Here is a 19720-nt window from a genome sequence, read left to right as displayed (position 1 = left end):
TTTATAGATCATACTATCTATATCCCTATGCTACAAAGTATTGTAATACGACAGCCTGGTTTTGCAGCCATGGCCCAAGAATGGACTTGACCGCAACGATTTGGGTCTACAGCGCTAAATATTAGCGACCACAGCGGCAACATCCACTAAAAGTTCTAGTTAGCCCAGCATCGGCATCAGGGTCCGTTGTCTTCCTTCACTTGGTACATCCGATCCGATGGCCCCGGTATCCGAAAGGATGTGACGCCATGACCGTCCGCCTCATTCTCTGCCGAGAGAGGTAAATGCAATCATCAAGTTTCTGGTTGGTCAAGAAATGAACCCCGCAAACCCAATGCAACAGCTCACGATGGTCAGCCGAGGGGTTCCCTTAGCCGCACCTTGTTTGTCTATATCCGAATCGAACCATAGGAAGGTTCCGTAAGCTGACTGTGAGTTGCGGGGTCAAGTCATCCGCTTGACACCATCTCCTATCTCGAGTCCAATTCCTAAGCCGAGACTAGAAGCTCTTTATTAAAGCCTCGACTAGGAAATTCATTTCTTCATCACAACCATCCACGCTCTCTCTGCATACTCATAGACACACAATCCAGTCTTCTCCTCATTACGCAACATAACACATTAGTCTTTTCTCATATTTACACAGGAGAACATAGCAAAGATGTCCCCATCAGCAGAGGCAACCGGCGGAAATGCCAGCGGTGCTCCTAAAGAAGAGGGCCTTGGTCAGGCCTTCACAAAGCAAGTCATTGACTCTTTCGGCCCCAAGACTGACCCAAGGCTTCGGGAGGTCATGTCCTCGTTCATCCAGCACATGCACGACTTTGCCCGCGAAACACAACTCACTTGCGATGAGTGGATGGAGGCAGTGAACATGATCAACTGGGCTGGTCAAATGAGTACAGATAAGAGAAATGAGGGACAATTGATGTGCGACGTCATTGGTCTTGAAAGGTATCTTTATCTATTCTCCTGTCCTACAATTCAACGACTAACAGTTTGAAGTCTCGTGGACGATATCACACACCGTCAGGCAGCGAAGAACGGTCTATCAGGAACTGAAACCGCTATTCTGGGACCATTCTGGCGCCAGGATACACCCATTCGTGAGAATGGTACCACCATCACATTCGACACTCCCAGTGATGGCAAGGTAGCTTACCTATACGGTACCGTGACATCAGCAGCAACTGGAAAGCCCATCCCCAACGCCTCTGTCGATGTTTGGCAAGCCTCCACCAACGGTACGTGACCAATTTACAAGTGCATCAACTCATGCTGATATTCTCTAGGCCTGTACGAGCAGCAAGATGATAAGCAGGTTGAGCACAACCTGCGTGGAAAGTTCATCACAGATGACCAGGGTCGTTACTCGTTCTACTGTCTGCGCCCTACTCCTTATCCTGTAAGTGATATCTCAAAAATATGTTCTTCAATACCCGCGTGCTAATCATGTTTCAAAGGTTCCCGAGGATGGCCCAGCAGGCAAGCTCCTTCATCTCCTAGACCGCCACGTCTACCGTCCTGCTCACTTGCACTTCATGGTAAATTTAAATGATCCAGAACTAAGAGTTATGGCACTAACTTTCCACAGGTTCTTGCAAAGAACTACAAGTCCGTTGTGACTCAAATCTTTGACGCTGACTCTGGTTATCTTGACAATGACAGTGTCTTTGCCGTTAAGGATAACCTAACAGTTACTTTTGTGCCTCGAAAGGGAGATCCTAAAGCAGAGTGGGAGTTGGAATATAACATGAGCCTCGCTACAGAGTAGTTATGTGGTGGTAGTCTGTGTTTTATATAGTCATAGCGTTATTTATTGAACATTTGTTTTTCGAAAGAATCTTTTACATATTATCTTATATTATAGTAGGAATAAACAAGACTTAACTATACAATTCTAAATCACTACACCCTTAATCAGCTAAAATCAGTATAGTGCTTATATATATTGCATCCGGAGTTAAAAATTCAAATAGTAAGCAGTAGATAAATAATATAACTGCACAGAGATATATAATATTAATTATATCCTTCTTTATCTATAGATAATTAGGACTTTCAGCCCTATATACTTAACCTCTTAACATATTATAGAATGCTAGGAATTAGGCTATAGACTAGTTAAAACTTTTAATTTTATACATCCTTAAGCAAGAGTCTAAAGTAAGGGATTTATGCAATAGCCAGTGTAATTACTACAGAGAAATATGCAGGAGAATGCTATAATAATATAATACTTTAGTAACTTGAAGCGGTTTTCAGAGTGCATCCTGTCTATAAAGCTATACTAGAAATTAATCTTCTATGTAAGATTAAACTTGCTAAAGAAAGAACTTAAAGACTAGTGTATTTAAACTGATATTCTTATAGCAATTGGAAATATTAATATTGCGCTATTTCACTTGATAATATTTTACCTCCACGTTATATAATGAGTGATCTTTAACTGTTTTCATATAATAGATTCTACTTAACCCCATTATAACAGATTGCTTTAGAAGGTTTTACATTGAATCCACTCTTGGTTTGTAGAAAAGAGACAAGCAGCGACCTATCTAGTGACTCACTGGTATCAGAATTATTGTTAGAAAATAACTGTGCCAATGTAATATTATTAACTTATTTTCGCCTTGTCTGTGCTTAGGAACAGGGTAGGTACCCTACAATTTTAATTCTGACTAAAGATTCAATGACTATGCAACCCGCAATTACCAATTAAAACAGCAACAACAACAAATGCCGAGCAATAACGTAATGGTAATGGTGTTTTGATGCAACTAGGTAACTGTACCTTGGATGTTTTTGGAAGGCGTGATGGATTCGGGAAAGTGTACCGGAAGACTTCGGTCTGGGGAACAAGAGATTGATTGGCGAATTGGCCCGACACGTGACCGGTTGCCGGATCACCGTCCGACCCACCGACGGCGCTCAGTCCGGGGCTTTAGACTTGGGTAGCATGATTGGCTGGGGAAATGATGTTCCGTTCCTTGATAAGAGATATGGCCAATAGGGGCCACCTTGTTGGCAATACGTAGTTCGTCCACTTGGTCTTGGCTGATATGGTATTGATATCTATAACATCCCAACACACCGCAGCACAAGACAAAAAGACGAAATTTTACATTCTCCAGCACCTGCAATGAGTCGGGCTGGGTTCAAGCAGCTTTCGCTGCTTCGGGCGTCAAGACAATGCTTATCGACCCGATCCCTGGCAACTGCTGTAAGGCACAATGCCATTGCGTGGTCAGCACCTGTTTTAGCAACGAAGCTGAGAGCTCGACCTTTCAGCACAACACGGCCCCGACGAACACAAGATGAGATGGAGGATGAGTCAAGCTCATACAGTGAAGCTGATCATGAACATGCTGTCATCTCCACATTTGACCTGTTCTCCATCGGCATTGGCCCTTCATCATCTCACACCGTGGGACCAATGCGAGCGGGCAACATTTTTGTCAATGATCTCCTTGAGGCCAATCTACTCCCCAAAGTCAACAAAATACGTGTTGCGATTTATGGAAGTCTTGCCCTTACAGGCGAAGGGCACATGACACCTTCAGCTCTGCTATTGGGTCTTGAAGGCGCTGATGTGGAAACCGTTGATACTGGATACGTGCCTACTCGCTTCAATGATATCAAAGCTAGCAAGAAGATCTATCTTGGCCGCGGTCTAGCAGCCGATGGATCCAAGGGTAAGGAAATCGATTTTGACTACGACAAGGAGTTCATTTGGGAGTGGGGACGCAAGCTGCCTCAGCACAGCAACGGTATGCGTTTCACCGTCTACGACAAAGAGGGCTACGTCCTCGCAACCAACGACATGTTCAGTGTCGGAGGTGGTTTCGTCGTCAATGGTGCTCTTAGCATAGCACCCCAACAAACGCTTTCTCCAAATGACCCCGCCCAGCTTGAGGATCCCGATTTGGAGTCGGCAGCCCATCCGGCTGATCTGGCCGAAAACTTGTACTACAAGGAGATCCGGCGCTCCGATGCCGCTGGAGATCGTAGGACAGGCTCCGAGGTCAAGGCTCTAGACGAAGCCAATGCAGGACCAACAGCTCTCCTCGGAGATTCACCTGAACCAACCGGACTCTCTACCGACGTCAAGTCAGAGACCAAGAGCACCAGCTCATCGCCGCATCCGCGGTACGCATTCCGAGATGCCGCTAGTCTGCTATCTCTCTGCCGCAAGCACAACCTCACCATTGCTCAGCTAGTCTATGAGAACGAGAAGAGTCTGGGTTACACGGATGAGGACATCTACCGCAAGATCTTCAATATCTGGGGCGTCATGGATGCCAGTATCCTTGAAAGTGTCCAGGCGGCCCCTGGGACAAAGCTGCCTGGGTCTTTGAAGTTGCATCGACGAGCCCCAGCGCTTTATCGTCGTTTGACTCGAGGACTGTACCCTTCATCTACTGCGGATACATCTGCTGCTCAACTTGAGCACAAGTTCTCATCGCCTGACCCCAACATTGGCGAGGATGGTGCTTCTCCTCAGCCTGGCGCCCTTACTTCGCCATCAGGTAAATTGAGCGCTTCGGTCCCGGACAAGTTCATGCCTGGAGGTCTGCGAAAGCGTGGACCGCCACGGATACACGGTTCTTTGAACCATCCTATTGCCCCCGCTCCATCGCGCCGAACAACGTTCCCAACCATGGATTACCTCTCTGTTTATGCCATTGCCGTCAACGAAACCAACGCTGACGGTGGACGAATCGTGACTGCGCCTACAAACGGTGCTGCGGGTATCATTCCTGCCGTACTCAAGTACACGACCGAGTTCATCAGTGATGATCCTGAGCGAGATATTCCCACATTCCTGCTCACAGCTGCTGCCATTGGTATGCTTTACAAGCGAGGTGCTACTATCTCTGCTGCCGAAGGAGGATGTATGGCTGAAGTAGGCGTTGCCTGCTCTATGGCTGCCGGTGCTTTTGCGGCCTGTATGGGTGCCAGCCCCGAGACCATCGAGCAAGCTGCCGAGATTGGTATTGAGCATAACCTCGGACTGACTTGCGATCCCATCGGAGGTCTTGTCCAAGCCCCTTGCATTGAGAGAAATGCGCTGGGCGCTACAAAGGCCATCTCCAGTGCCAACTTGGCCCTGAGCAGCGAGACAGGTACTCAGCGTGTGAGACTGGATGATGCTATCCGTGCGATGCGTTTGACAGCCAAGGGCATGAGAAACGAGTTCAAGGAGACGAGTTTGAGTGGATTGGCCACGAGTGTTCACATTAATATCCCAGTCAGTGTTCCTGACTGTTAGACAAAATCTGTATTTAGCAAGCGAAATCATCAAACAAAAAATAGGTACAGGGATTTTAGAATAGAAGAATGACTTTTGGCATTAACCAGCCAAGTGGGTATCACGTGCTAAATGTAAGCTACACAATGCCGAACAATCCCCTCATGCAAAAACGCGACTTCATGCAGCCATCATGGACAATCACGAGAATCATGCTAGCAGGCTTGAAGAGGGTAAGGATACTGAATATTCACCAGCTGTTTGCTCATGCTGTTTCGGCCTCAACGCTGCTCTCATAGATCCAGCCAGTGATGACGTCAAACTTGATCAGAACGAATTCGTACTGTCAATACGTCGCAATGATGCACAGCTCAGGCGAGCAGCGTCTAGAGGTTGTGAAAGTTGCGTTGTCATGATCAAAGCTCTTGAGTAAGTCCGCCGAAGTAAACTTGTCCACATCAACAACCATAGGCCAGATATCTAATGCGCGGAATAGATACCACAGCCTAATACCCTCAGAGCCATCCCCTGTTGCTCTCAATGCATCTGGAAACTCCAACTTTCTGAGTCAAAATAACAATGGGAGTGTCCGACTGAAACTACGACTTCCAATAAGTCAGGGAAACCCAGAAATATCGCTTAGCAACCCTGCTCTACCACGAAGTTTTCTTCAGTTCTACACCGACGAGGGTACGTGGTCTCGACCCTTTTTCTACTATGTGCCTAACATACAAAAGCTCAAGGACAATCATGGAATACCATCATGCCTATGCCGGATATCTGCAATGATCACCTATCTAGACAAGGACTTGTTTTCATTAACGCTTGTTTGAGGTTGTGCCAAGAGCATCATATGCACTGTAAACAAGAAGACCAGAGTATGCCAACGCGTGTTTTGGATATCGGAACTGGTGACGATACTCATATGCGCCTGATCGAGACACAATACATCAAAACTGCAAAGTACACAGCACTAAGTTATTGTTGGGGTAACGAGCCTTCCATCAAGACCCTAACTGAGAACTTGGAGGATGTCAAGTCCGGTATTGCGCTTGAGAAGCTACCTGCAGCATATGCGGATGCAATAGCGCTGACCAGACAGCTTGATGTGAGATACATCTGGATAGACGCGTTGTGCATAATCCAGGACTCAAGGAGAGACTGGGAGATAGAATGCTCCAGAATGGCTGACACCTACACAAATGCCTATATCACCATTGGCGCTGCATCTTCGTCATCTGTGGCAAACCATTTCCTAAAACCTCAGCTCCATCCGCCACCACAGATGTCACACCGCAAACGGGAAATCTTCAAAGTGGTTTTGTCAGGCAACCGTGGCAAGGAGCAGGTCTCAGTTAAGGCGAGGCTTATGCAGGCGACCGGTGCCCACTGGCTGTGGCAAGACACTGGCAACGATCAGCAGCCCTTGATAGAACCTCTCACTCAACGAGGCTGGACTTTGCAGGAGAAAGTCCTTTCAACACGGTTTCTTTCACTCTCTTCTATGGAAATGGTCTGGACCTGTAAAGAACAGATATTTTGCGAGTGCGGGTCAAGGTTGAATCATCAACGCGAGTTCGGCCGTACCCCGCTGAGTCAGATTTCTCAACGTGATGAAGCCTTCAACTTTTGGCATAAGATTGTCGAAAACTACTCCAAGAGGAAGCTTACGAAATCTGATGATAGACTCCCCGCAATATCTGCTATAGCGGCTATAGTGCAGAAGAAGATAGGCTCAAAGTATATCGCCGGACTATGGGCCGATAATATTGAGCTTGATCTTTTGTGGCGTCGAGCAGAACCAAGACGGGCGCGTGCAGCCAGCTCGTGCTACATTGCGCCAAGCTTCAGCTGGGCTTCAATCACGGGTGAAATCGATTACATGTGTTTTAGGAATGGAAAATGGCCTTACGAGAAAGCCACAATGGTTATTGGGGCCAGTTCAGAGACCGGACCTGATGCGCCGCTTGGGAGAGTCACAAAAAGCAAGCTTGTCTTACATGGTCCAATAGGGATGGGTTATGTCGAGCGTCAAGATTCACATGGTTGGTTCATTATACGTGTTGGAACCGCACGTATATCCTTTCGCCCAGACACTACACTTTCAACAACGATGGCGGAGGGTGGATCAGAAGTGTCAGTATGCAGAAGGACCTGTGAGCACCACAGGGAAGATCTTGGACGTGCACTGAAGAAACTAGAAGAGAAGCGGGAATATAAATCCGAATCTGAGTCTAAAGAGACTAAGATTCATTGCTGGATGCTGAGACTTGGTTCATATTCCGTCGGAAGACGCGGAGAAAAAGAGCAGGAGTGGTTGGTGCTGGGTAGGTCAGGAACTGAAACAGGATGTTTTGAGCGGGTTGGATGGGGTATGGTAAAAAACCGTGACGAAGAGCAGGTGTTTGCACAAGAGAGAATGGAAACTATAACATTAGTATGATTAATAGTATAAAACATATAGTCTGTTATTATCTGTTCTATCTCTATAATAAAACTCGGAGTATTCGGGGCAACGGACCAGGTAGCTGGAAATGTAGACCCTCCACCGTGTGAATAGAAGAGAAGTGACTATCTAGTCGAATAAGCCCCCGCCACCCGCTGAGATTGTTATCACCAAAGTGGGCCATCATGCATAGGTTGACAGGGGAGAGGAAGCCTAGTCGAGAGGACCAGGCTAAACCCAGGTCACAATGACATGAGGACATGCAGGCATGGGTAAGAATGGCGATCGTGGACCAATTGACAAAAAGAGTTACAGGCGACATTTTTGGGGCTTACATAGATACTTTTGATGGGAGCTGAAAATGAACTAGGGTGGATGGGAAGGGGAAGGGGGGCAGCCACAGGACTGATTGATGAAGCCGACAGTGACAAAACAGAGAGAGAAGAGACATGGTAGGTAAATTGGGTACCTAATAAAATGACTGGAAAAGTATCCACTTTTTACAGTCTATGCCTTGTTGATCGGAAACCTGAGCCAAGCCAAGCCAACAGCCAACTTTACTACGGTATTAGATACGTACTACCCAAGTCAAGTCAAGTCTGGTCTGGTCTGGTCAGGTCAGGTCAGGTCAGGTCAAAGAAAAAGAAAAGAAAGGAGACGGGAAGACAGACGAGGACAACGGCAAAACTCATGTCTCAGTCAAATTCCATGCGGGGTTACCTAGTTAAACCAGCTACATATTATTCATGTCCAACATTTTAATCATTTTTCTTTTGCTTTTTTTGGTCAATCACTTTTCCTTATCCTTTCTTGCCCAAGATTTAACCTTTTCTAGGTATCCGTACTTGTAATTAATTACCGACTCCCCTGCTGATGGCATGACATACTGTGTGCTGTGCCATACCGCTGCTTTTTGTTTGCTGCCGTCAGATCTCTTTCTCTCTCTTTCTCTTTCTCTCTACTCTGTAGGTCCGCCCCAATTACCTGGGCTACCCAAACCTACCCTATCCAGGATCTTGTATCCTGTCGCTTCGCTTATTATTGTCTCTTTATTTTATTGTTGCAATGTTTGTTCTTTTGTGGTAATAGATGACTTGGTCTCTTTTTATTTGAACTGTTTGTTACACTATTCATTTCGTATTTTTTCTCTTTTTCAATCTTATTTTATTTCATTCCCTTCTGTCCACGTGAAGAAGAGACCATAAGGTAAACATTCTTGCTTTATCCCACCCTTCCCTTTCATTCCCCTGCAGTTCGTCTTGTCTTACCTCACAAGATCATCCATCCATCCCCCACTGACCAACAAAAAAGTCATGCGAGACTTGAAATGCCTTTTTTTTTGGTTGGCCATCACATTGTGTCGCAAGTCCATCCAGTCACTAATTGTTTTTTTTTTTTAGCTCGGCTGCTATTTTCTTTAGTCCGAGATTAAGGTCAGTCATATAGTCTCTGTTGGCCTCGACTCGACCTCGACTTCCCTCGATCGCATCCCACCCAGTAGGAGCTAGATAAATGCTTGAGAGCGGAGCCTTCTAAATCCACCAGCGGCCGAGGATAACACCGTCATCAAAAAAAGGGAAAAAAGGGTACCTAATAAATCAATGTACCCTTCTTTCTGTTAATCAGCACACCATTATCGGATCCAGCCAAGTATTCTCTCAACTGGTTTCATCGAGTGCGCTCTCATCTCATCTCATCTCATCTCAACTCATCCCCTCCCCCTACCGAGAGACAGGACAGGGCAAATTGAATGCGATTACCAAGCCCAACCCCGAGCCCAAGCCCACAAAGCCACGTGCAGGGATAAGTCAAGTGGCGTACACGCGCCATGTCAACTGCGCAGCAAATTCTCTCATTAACACACTCGAGATCCTCATCCTCTTTTAGCCGCTCGGGGCTGAAAAAACAAAAAGACACTGCGACATGAAGTCGACCACCATCGACGGCGTTGAGGTTTTTGATCTCACCGCCGACTCGGATGACGAGTCAACCCAATCCTTGCCGCCCATTCCGGATTCCATTCCTAATTCCATTTCACTACCGTGCAGGTACAGGCAAGGGGGCGCAACTTTCAAGGCCAATCCCCAAGGCCATTTTGAGGTTCGAAATGCTGACGTGGTCCCAACCTTGTTCATTCAAGTCTTGCTGACTTTTGTTACCCTTTAGCGGACGCGTAAGAGGAAGAGTAGCGATATTCTCAGTCATGGCCAGAAACAGAAACAGGCCCGCTTAGAGAGTACGCGAAAATCAATACACTACGACGCGGTCTACCAAAACCAGAGGGCTGTCAAGAAACACATCATCGTGCGCAGACCCACAAACACTTCAGAACACGCCAAATTCTACATCGTACGATGTGATGAACATGACATCAGCTTTGATGACAACCCGCTTCAGGATGCATTGAAACATCTGCGCGCTAAACACGGCATATTAACAGCGAACCATGACACCGTCATAGAGCGTCTCGCTATTGAAGTTATAGAATGTGATGACCAGAAGCTCGAGCAGAACAATGCCATCGCTCGGAAGGCTCTGAAAGATGGGACTAACGCCCTGGGCAGAGACAGTATCAGAGTGAGGGATGACTCAAATCGGTCAGAATTACCTAACCCCAAGAGGATTCGCCCAGACTTTCCAACACCAAAACAAAATCCCAGCCGAAAGCTGACTCGACCCCATCAGCGACACAGCCAACATGATAACGAGGATACCTCGCTCAACTTGGTCCCCGGCAACGTCTACATCATCTGGTGGTATGAAACAAAACAGTGGTTCGGTGGCCTTCTTATGCCTCCCCATAATCTGGAATCTGTGGGTATCCATAAACCACTCGAAAAGCTCGCTATTTTCAAAACTCTGCCGGCCTGTTATCAGTACGACACTTCAAGTAAATCGCTCTCATGGGCTAAGGATTATGAGGAGGGTGGATCAAAATTCTCAGAACGATATTATCCATTTATCTTTTTCGAAGGCTTCAAGTTTCCCGACAAATGTCATCAGGCATGGATCCAGATAGATAACATCCTGCCCTGGGATGACGACAAGGCAGCTCATATCGAACAAAAAGAACAGGTTATCAATTTCCTGAGACAACAGAAGGGGCGAAAGAAACGGGGGAGACAAAGACCGGAGACCGAGGTTGAAAAACCGGATTCCAGGGATGGCGGATGCAGAGATTCGGACCGCGACGAAAATTCCGACGTTTACGAATTTGGACGATCTTCGCCCTTGGCCGAATCCTCAACCGACAATCAAGCAGCACCAGAGACTAATATTGCTACGCCTGATACCATTGATGAGCCAGAAGTCGCAGCGGAACTCGAGCAAGTTTCAAAGAAAGACGCAGTTGATCCTGTGCAGGACACCGAGCTACTTGAGCAGTTGGACGATAGCGACCAGGAGATGATAGATGCTCATGACGATATCGAAGACCCTCCGGCGCCTGAATCAGAGCAGACCACACAAACACCAGAATCGCAAATCCAATTTGACGATGAGATGGACCTAGGCTCGATCGGAGACTTGGGCGAACCTGAACAGGAGGAGGAGATACACCCATCTGAGGATGCTCTAGAGGAGTCACAAGTGACGGCGACGGCAGGGGAGGTGCCGCACAGTGAAAATGACATGGCACAAAAGGAAACTCTTATAATAAAGTCGCGTCAGGATGATTCAACAACAAAAAACCCCGAAAGGATAACCATCGAGATTCAAGACGACTTCATCGAGGAGGCGCCAACTGCTGACACGCCTAGAACTGATATGCAATCAATCGTCGACTCAGCGGACGACGTTGCATCGCAGCAACCTGACCTAGCAGCCCAATCCGATATGAGCCGTCGGGCCGAGTCAAACGATAAGACGCAGTCAACTTCAGAACGCCAAGATGATCAGAATCGTTGGACAACTGAAGATATGCGAAAGATAATTGACGGTGTTTCGTCTGAGAAGGATACCGCTGAAAGGGGTTCTCCTGAGATTCCGTCTACGACAGAGACGACCCCAGTACAACGACTAGCTGTGGCAAAGCAATCAGCCTCGATTCAGCTGCCAGGACAAGACATTGACCTCAACAGTTTGTTAGAAGAAGGCGAAAGCCTCGAATTACACATGTCGCAAGCTGAGAACGCGATGCAACAACAAGCGGCATATTGCGAACCCAGCCCGACCTCCTCTGACGATAATCGTCTTGCACACGATATTTTCGATGCCCTCATGTCTGAGGATCGTCAACCAACTATTCCCACGAGCCCGCCCCGTATATTTCACTCCAACAGCGACACACTTCGACCACGTGCTTCTTTTGCTGGCGTGGGTGGACGACATCCTGCGTCTTCTCCTCCGACGAGCGAAGAACATTCCCAACCGTCTCCATATGCTCAAATGGGTGAACCAGCATCTGTACACTCGCGACCTGTGTCCAAGGGTAGTGATATGCGACAATCGTCTTATGAGGAAACAGGTACACCAGCTTCTGCCATGCGCCATTTGTCAGCTACTAGCAATGCAAGCCGGCGTTACTATAATGCTGAGATGGATCAACGGACTTCTGTGTCTTCTAAACCATTTACGGAAAACGGCGATATCTCCCAGCAACATTCACATACTAAAGAGGGTTTGAACCACGAGCCTCCTCTACAAAACTCCACACCTGGTAGCATGGATCAAACCGAACCTCGCCCATTATCTCGAGAGCATGAGCAACTATCACGTGTAACTGAAACAGCGATACAGCAAAGCCCAGTGGAGCCTCATGGCGAAACTTGTTCAACGGCAGACACCGCACCAGTGCAGATGCCACTTCGTAGCACTGCAACTCATGAAAACCCTCCAGCGAACCCAAGTAACGGGTCGCAGCAGGTAACCATGTCGCCACCAGAGTCACACGCAGAGATATCTCAGCCTACCCCCACGCCTTCTGGCATACAAGCGTCATCTCCTCCGCAATCGTCGGCTAATGTCCCTCTACTGGGTTCCGGGGCACCCATATATCCGCATATACCGCCTATTGTTGAGGTGGACTCTTCACAGTCAATATCAACATCTGATCGATACGAAAGATCAGTCGACTCATCTTCTTACCAACCGCCTATCGCCAACCCGCCATCTAGTTCTGCGGCAAAACCCTTTCCTGCGTCACAATTAACATCTTCGGCGCAACAATCAGCACGAGAGGTCTTACGGTTCCTCGAAGAATCCGAGTCATCTTTTCAACAGCCTGGTTTTGACGCTCACTTGCCGCCTTCCGGAGGCAATCTCGTTCCAGGTGTCTCTTCACCTCAGCTCGGGCAACGGGGATATTCGGCGATTTTCAAGACTCCTACCACGGGAAACAGTCATGCGTCCAAGGAAGCAATGCGATCACCGCGACAGTCCGATATAAAGACCCCCCCAGTCTCTTATAGTAATAATGCTGTGCTGCCAGCCATACCGTCGCCAAAACCATCTATTTCGAGCATATCCCGATCAAGCTCCTTGTCTCAAGGTTATACAGTACCTCCTCCCCAGCCATTGCCATCTACCTATGAGTTAGCGGGTGAGGTGCCCAGGGCTGTATCTAACACTCATGACTTTCGTCTTCACCCTTCGCCGCAACAACCCACTAGAGAACTCCCGATGTCCCACACTGCGGCATACGGCCAATCCAGACCATACATAGCAGCTTCCTCACCACATACAACTACGATCCTACCCCCACCAGGTACCCTGGCTCAGGGTCCACCTTCGTCGCAAGTGAGCGCTTCACCGCAGCTGCAACCGATGGAGATCTCTCGTCCCAACTCAGCCATGCACGAGAGTAGGGCCCCGACTTCCCCTCGACAGTATGCAATGAGATTTCCACAACCTGGACCTACTGTTCATAGAGCACCGGTGGATCCAGCTTCTTCGCCTCGCATCCCTCTTATTAGTACACTCCGGCCGGGATCCTTCGTTCAAGGACAACCTGCATCAGCGAGCGCGTCACCTCAGTTGACTGCTAGGGAGGTTTCACAACCTAACTCTGCTGCCCATTGGCAACGTGCACAACCAGCGATGTCCTCACCGCGACAGATTCCAACTGCCATGTCCCAGTCGGTGCCTCCGGCACGTGGATATGTACATCAGCCACCTTCGCACGCATCTCCCCGATTACCAACAGCTAAACCCCTTCGACACTATACTACGGGCTATGGCCAATTAAGACCTCAGGCTGTGCCATCGCCAGAACAGTCAACGATAAGCAGCTCTCAACCCGGCTCGGGGGCGCCACCATCTCCTGCAGTAGTATCACCTCATTTCACAGGAGCAAATATCCCTCGTCCAGCGTCTGTTCATGGTACGAGAGTCCAAACGTCACGTTCTGTCTCTTCGCGTTCAGGAGCACCGATAGAGCCTTGTAGACCTGGGTCTCGGGAACACCACGGCGACTCTTCAAATGGGCCCTTACCTCCACCGCATCTTCGACGAAGGAATTACGTTCCCGCTACAGCAATGCAGCAAAGCCACTCTCCACCTACTCAGGCACACAATAATCATATGAACCATTCTCACAGGCACTCCCTCACCGCTAGCCAGTTATACTCTAGCGGGAGTAGTACCGAAGCCTCCAACTCAACACCGAGATCTCACGCCTCACCATACCAAGTTCCAGTCCAGCCACCAAATCCAGTTCTACACCCTGCCCCCCTTCATACTTATCTACCTCAACACATCGCTCAAGCGCTGATAGAACGAACTGGAGTAAGGAGGGGCAATGATCTCCAACCTGGCGACTTCCTTAACTCCATGAATATGTATCAATGTCCGTTTTGTCGAGCAGGAGTGCCCGAGCAGGCCGTTTTTGTTCAGCACCTGCAAAGGCTTTGTCCTTATGCCCAAAAATTAAACCAAGCAGGAAATGAGACGGAAATCCACCGTTGATTTGTCTTGGCAACTTTCCAAGTTGTGTACATATCATTGCTCATTGGAATACGCCATGCAACGTGGTGTTTGTTTGTGATGACAAGGAGGAACAATATGTTAAGGAATTGTGTTCAAGACACAGTTTGACCTTATCGTGGAACATCGTATTGATTCCTTTCAGTATCAGTGGCTCTTTCAGGAGTATACAACTCACAGCATACCATAATAACATAAATAATCACTCAAATGACTATATTACATTACGTATTTATGTGTCAGAACAAGTGGGCCATCAAATTCTTATGAGCACTATCACACTTGTCATGTTCTCATCATACCTATCCATGGCTCACGGTATCAGAAAAACTGATCGCTGGAACACAAGAGACGGAATTAGTAGGTCACTTTATGCTCCTTAGAGTAAAGTTCTTAGACTGCTTGTTGTATACCCTAAGAATCAAAGGACCATTCTTCCTGCTACCCGCTAGCCATGATCACTGTTCTACATAAGGCCAGTCCCGTGGTTTTGAAATGAATAAACTTGGCATGTTGCAGTATCCGATTGAAAGGGCTCATACTGCTCCCTCTGTACTGGAATACGCACAGCGGATCAGGAGTTCCACATAACGTCACTTCACTTGTCCTCAGTCTTGGAGTCACTGGCTACCCTGCCTTCGATATCAGTCATATCGAGGCCCAGTTGAGCCGTATCCCAGCCCTGTCTTTGTAAATATTCGCGAAACTTTTGGTCTTCAACGGTGATTGTATCCTGGCCGATGTGCGGGATGCAGAAAAAGACAATCAATGCCGAAAGAATGCAAAGGCTGGATGACACCCAGAAGGGATACTGGGCGCTTTGTGTTTTGTTTCCTCCGGCAGCCTGGATGTACGGAAACACGTATGTTCCAACAAAAGCGCCAATTTTACCAACTGCAGCAGCGATGCCGTAATATCGGCCTCGCACTCCAGTGGCGCATGTCTTTGCTGCTAGAAGACCGATGTTGTTTCCCGGTCCCAGCTCACCAAGAGCTTGGAAAATGCCGAACACGACTGCGAATGCAGCAACCTGGCTCGAAATCTTATCATAAACGCCAGCCATGATGAATCCAACAATGGCCTGAAGTGTTACACCGAGGATGAGAGTATATCGGGGGCCAATCCAGTCACTGACAAAAGCACCGATCAAGGTACCTGGAAGATAGAACATGTTGACGACAGTGTTCCAGCCGAAGACGGTTGTAAGAGGTGCATCGTCGCCATAGATTCCGGAGAGAATGGAGGAAGAGTATATGCCAAAGGCGTATGAAGAAAACTATAAATGTCAGCCAGTGGATATAACAGGAGTTTACAGTAGACTTACGTTGTAGAGGAACCATACCATACTGACACTGAGGAGTCTGAACCAGTAGTACCGCAAGACCAACCAGTACGGCGTTTGACGCCTCATCGACTGCTTTGCAAATTCTTCAGGTTCCTTGAGCCTCAGTCGCAGGATGAATAGCACAAGAGGGAATACAACTCCAATACCAAGACTTGTTCTCCAAATAGTGCCGAAGTTGGCATTGTGAGCTGCAGCGGCAACGACATCTATGCCGTGTTAGTATGGGCTTTGTGAAAGACATCAGGGGACTAACAAGGGACGAAGGCGCCAATGACAAAGCCAAAGTCAATCATCGAGTTCGTGAAGAGAATGAACCACCTGTTTCTGGTGCCTTTTTTCATTTGACCGCTGGACTCTGCGCATCCAACGCTACCTGCTGGGTATTCACCTGGGACAGTCAACATCACATTACTGTTTGCAATTAGAGCAAATGAACCTACCTCCGATTCCAATACCAACAAAGAATCGCCAGGCGGTAAGCATGTTAAACATTCCAACAGGTTGCCCATGCCAGTACGATCCAGCTGCCAAGGCAGTGAAGATGATAAGAATAATAGTAGACACCATGAGCGTGTTGGTGCGCGACCAATGATCGGCAAGGAAACCGAAAACTAGTTGGCCAACAACAGTGCCTGCAAAGGCAATATCGGACACATATTTGAAGGCATTCGAGTTGACATAGACATCTCCATATTGCCTTCTCAGTGTGGTGTTGACGGAACCGATCACCTAATCACGTTAGGAAACACAAAGGCAAGATGAAGAAATTGGGTCTCACGTTGTTGATGTAGCCGTCTGAGAAAAGACCGGCACCACAAGCGAACACGGGGAGGGCAGTTTCAGTCCAAGGTCGTTGAGGGATATCATCTTGCGACGTGTGTGCTTCATCGTTGTAGTGAACTTCATCAGAAGCGTTAGTGTCGGGTTTCTTCCCAAAGCCTAACATCGTGTTATGTGCACAGACACTGGGTCAATCGCTGGAGAGGTGGTCGGGATATCGTGTGTTGGGAAGAAGGAAATGTGCCAGCCGAGTCACAGTTATACAAAGTGGAGGAGCAAAGCAGGGTCACGTTGCACGGTTGAGGAAGGAATAAGTGATGCCTCGGGTAGCAGAGGGGGACTGGCACGGTGTCACAGGATTTCTGCCAGCTAAATACAGAAGGATCATATCTGTGAGGTAATGAGGAAGATAAGCTTGTAAAAAGAACCAGCATACTGATGATGCAGCCAACAACAGCTCCACTGTCCCAAGTCCTTTTCAGCAGCTCGTAAGACAAGCTCTGCGAATCATTACGTACACGAGACAGGTGCATTGGAAAACAGGGTAAGTACCGTATCAAATGTTCAGCGTTGGAGTGATCCGAGTGCCGAGTTTACTCGGCGGGTCCGTCAATTGACTCTAACGATGCACATGGGATTCCCTTCCATGAAGCGTTGATTTATTACCGAGTTGGGCGCCGTGTGGCTTGCTGCTCGGCTCAAAAATGCCGGTAATTACGCCGCCATGTAATTATGTAGCCTGTCAGAGTCTACGCTACGACGAATGTGTAAGGTGTTTGGTCTTCAATACCAGCTGGTATTCTTGGTCCCAGATATTAAGATGAGAGTTTATTTGTGGGTTGGTAACTTGGTCAAACGATTGGAGAAGCGTCTTTGCTCGACCGGTTCCAGGGGTCAATTGGGTTCTAAGGATGGCACACTGTGGGTTACGGAGTCTCCTTCACTACGCGTTGATGGAGATATGCCGGGCACACGACCACCTCCTGCAAAAGGTTTTGCTGCTGGGCGAAGAAATGCATGGAAGAAGCCGATGTAACGTTGTTTTTCGGACTCAATCTGATGTTGGGATATATACACAAAAATTATAACCTACGTCATCAAAAGCCTCTATAGCTCAGTGGTAGAGCGTCGCACTCGTAATGCGAAGGTCCATCGTTCAATCCGGTGTCGAGGCATGATTATTTTCTTTTTGTCGTATCAGTGTCAAGATCGCCATATCTGATTTCATTTCCAGCTGAATTGCCTTTATCTTTTCTCCACAGACCTTTTTCCTTCTAGATTACATTTATGCGTACAAGCAGATTAGTTATCATCCTACCAAATCTTGGGTTAACCCTGGATAAAGTTATGCAGACTACAAGTTTAGCCACACACCCGGCTTTGAACCCATCCCCATTCTTATCTTCTCGAACTCGGTTCCGCCTTGGCCAATATATATATTTGAGAGCAAGCCAGTGAGCAGTCTCAGGTCTGTTTTTCTATCTTAGACTAATCGAGCATATACGGAGTTTTAAAGCCATTGGCACAGTGACACTCGATGTTTGGCCCGGTTTATGCAACTCTCAAGAGTATACTTCGACTTCTGTTCAAGATAACAACACAAGCTATTGTCATAACGAGTAATACGATAAAATAAAAAAGGTTGTATTTCATGAGCAACAGTTATCAATATACTCAGAATGCACCTCCGTTTCAACCTTCCTTGGTAGCGATGGCAACACATCCCGCAAATCGCATGATAGTCTCACCCTTTTCGTTCTTGGAAATCTCATCGCTATGAGCAAGCTGTTCCACGATATCATCAAGTGACTCTTCCCACTTTTCTCCATCTTCTTGAAGCCATCCTGACGGCAAAACGCCCAAGTAGCTCCATGCCAACTGTGCCCATCGCCTCATGTCTGGAATGACAATAGAAGCATCCTTATGGTAAATCTTTGTCTTGTTGGGATCAAACCCAGCATCATTCAATGCCTTCTTCATCTGGTCCTCCTTGAAGGAAATGTCTTGAAGCAGCATCGGGAGAGGGGCATCCTCTCCACGTGTCCGACGGTTGGCATGCTTGAGGGCGCCTATGTGTGGCATTTCATTCCACACGGATACCATAGCAATGCCCCCAGGCCTCAGGGTCCGGTGTACTTCCTTCAAGCCATGACTAGCAACGTCCATAGAGTGGAAAGCGAAGTTGTTAAAAGAGTGAGAGAAATGGTTGTTCGAGAAATCAAGATCCTACGCCATAATTAGCAAAACATCTTTGAGCACGACCAAGTTAGAACTCACACGGGCATCCATTGTGTGCGTCTCCAAAGGCCATTTGTTCAGTTTTGCCATCTGTTCGCAGGCCATCACGAATTGGGGGTTGATGTCAGTTGCCTGAATACGCAGACCCCCGGCAGATGGTGGAAGCTTTGCCAAGATAGCCTGGGACACAACTCCAGCACCACATGCGTTGTCGTGGACGAGATCAGTGGACTGAAATGGAGGAAGTAGGTCAAGAGAAAAGTCAATGATGGTCTCGCTGACATTTCCCATCAGCTCGACCAAGTGCGATGCCTCATATTGAGTCACTTGCTTTGGTTGGTAGGAGGAAGACATTTTCGATGAGATTGAGGTAGCAAATATGAAACAAGGTTGGCAGCTAACAAGTTCGTAGGAAGCAGCCAGTTATATAAATTCTCGAGTTGACCTGCAAGAGTGAGGCGGACAGCGGTAATGACTGTAAAGCAAGTCGATGAAAAGCAAAGCAAAGCAAAGCGGGGCAACTCTGTATAAAAAGGAACGCTATAGGTCATTTGGTTTCTTTCAGCTGACAAGCATCACGTAGCGATTCATGTCAATTTTTTGAGATTCGGAGACTTTTGAGATCAGACTGTAAGCTGATGTAAGGTTTTGAGAATAAGCTAAACCATCAAACCAGTATATTTGGCTTATATAGACCAACCCTTGCTTCATTTGTTGACTGATACAGTATAGCCTGCTT

At 47.5% G+C, this 19720-nt stretch overlaps 6 protein-coding genes across 6 annotated transcripts; 4 read left to right on the top strand and 2 right to left on the bottom strand.

Annotated features, from left to right (window-relative positions):
* Positions 1-661: 661 nt before the first annotated feature.
* FSST1_007997 (Intradiol ring-cleavage dioxygenase) lies at positions 662-1774 on the top strand (the record flags this gene model as incomplete). Its single annotated transcript, XM_083224837.1, has 5 exons — positions 662-954; positions 1006-1244; positions 1293-1405; positions 1464-1544; positions 1595-1774. 5 exons carry the CDS (start codon positions 662-664, stop codon positions 1772-1774), a joined length of 906 nt encoding a protein of 301 aa, XP_083083958.1.
* Positions 1775-3142: 1368 nt separating this feature from the next.
* FSST1_007996 (uncharacterized protein) lies at positions 3143-5272 on the top strand (the record flags this gene model as incomplete). The annotated part of the gene is made up of 1 exon (XM_083224836.1): positions 3143-5272. One exon carries the CDS (start codon positions 3143-3145, stop codon positions 5270-5272), a length of 2130 nt encoding a protein of 709 aa, XP_083083957.1.
* Positions 5273-5444: 172 nt separating this feature from the next.
* FSST1_007995 (HET domain-containing protein) lies at positions 5445-7694 on the top strand (the record flags this gene model as incomplete). Its single annotated transcript, XM_083224835.1, has 3 exons — positions 5445-5680; positions 5748-5941; positions 5989-7694. The coding sequence occupies 3 exons, from the start codon at positions 5445-5447 to the stop codon at positions 7692-7694; spliced, it is 2136 nt and encodes a 711-aa protein (XP_083083956.1).
* Positions 7695-9620: 1926 nt separating this feature from the next.
* FSST1_007994 (uncharacterized protein) lies at positions 9621-14600 on the top strand (the record flags this gene model as incomplete). The annotated part of the gene is made up of 2 exons (XM_083224834.1): positions 9621-9797; positions 9864-14600. 2 exons carry the CDS (start codon positions 9621-9623, stop codon positions 14598-14600), a joined length of 4914 nt encoding a protein of 1637 aa, XP_083083955.1.
* A 616-nt stretch (positions 14601-15216) lies between these two features.
* FSST1_007993 (major facilitator superfamily domain-containing protein) lies at positions 15217-16909 on the bottom strand (the record flags this gene model as incomplete). The annotated part of the gene is made up of 5 exons (XM_083224833.1): positions 15217-15894; positions 15943-16169; positions 16217-16351; positions 16404-16692; positions 16742-16909. The coding sequence occupies 5 exons, from the start codon at positions 16907-16909 to the stop codon at positions 15217-15219; spliced, it is 1497 nt and encodes a 498-aa protein (XP_083083954.1).
* A 1526-nt stretch (positions 16910-18435) lies between these two features.
* On the bottom strand, positions 18436-19335 carry FSST1_007992 (class I SAM-dependent methyltransferase; the record flags this gene model as incomplete). The annotated part of the gene is made up of 2 exons (XM_083224831.1): positions 18436-18969; positions 19021-19335. 2 exons carry the CDS (start codon positions 19333-19335, stop codon positions 18436-18438), a joined length of 849 nt encoding a protein of 282 aa, XP_083083953.1.
* Positions 19336-19720: the final 385 nt, after the last annotated feature.

Source organism: Fusarium sambucinum, chromosome II, assembly GCF_050947815.1.
Source record: "Fusarium sambucinum isolate potato_lamoka chromosome II, whole genome shotgun sequence".
Lineage (NCBI taxonomy): Eukaryota > Fungi > Ascomycota > Sordariomycetes > Hypocreales > Nectriaceae > Fusarium > Fusarium sambucinum.
Note: the sequence above shows the minus strand (reverse complement) of the source record. Positions and strands in the feature narration are given on the sequence as shown.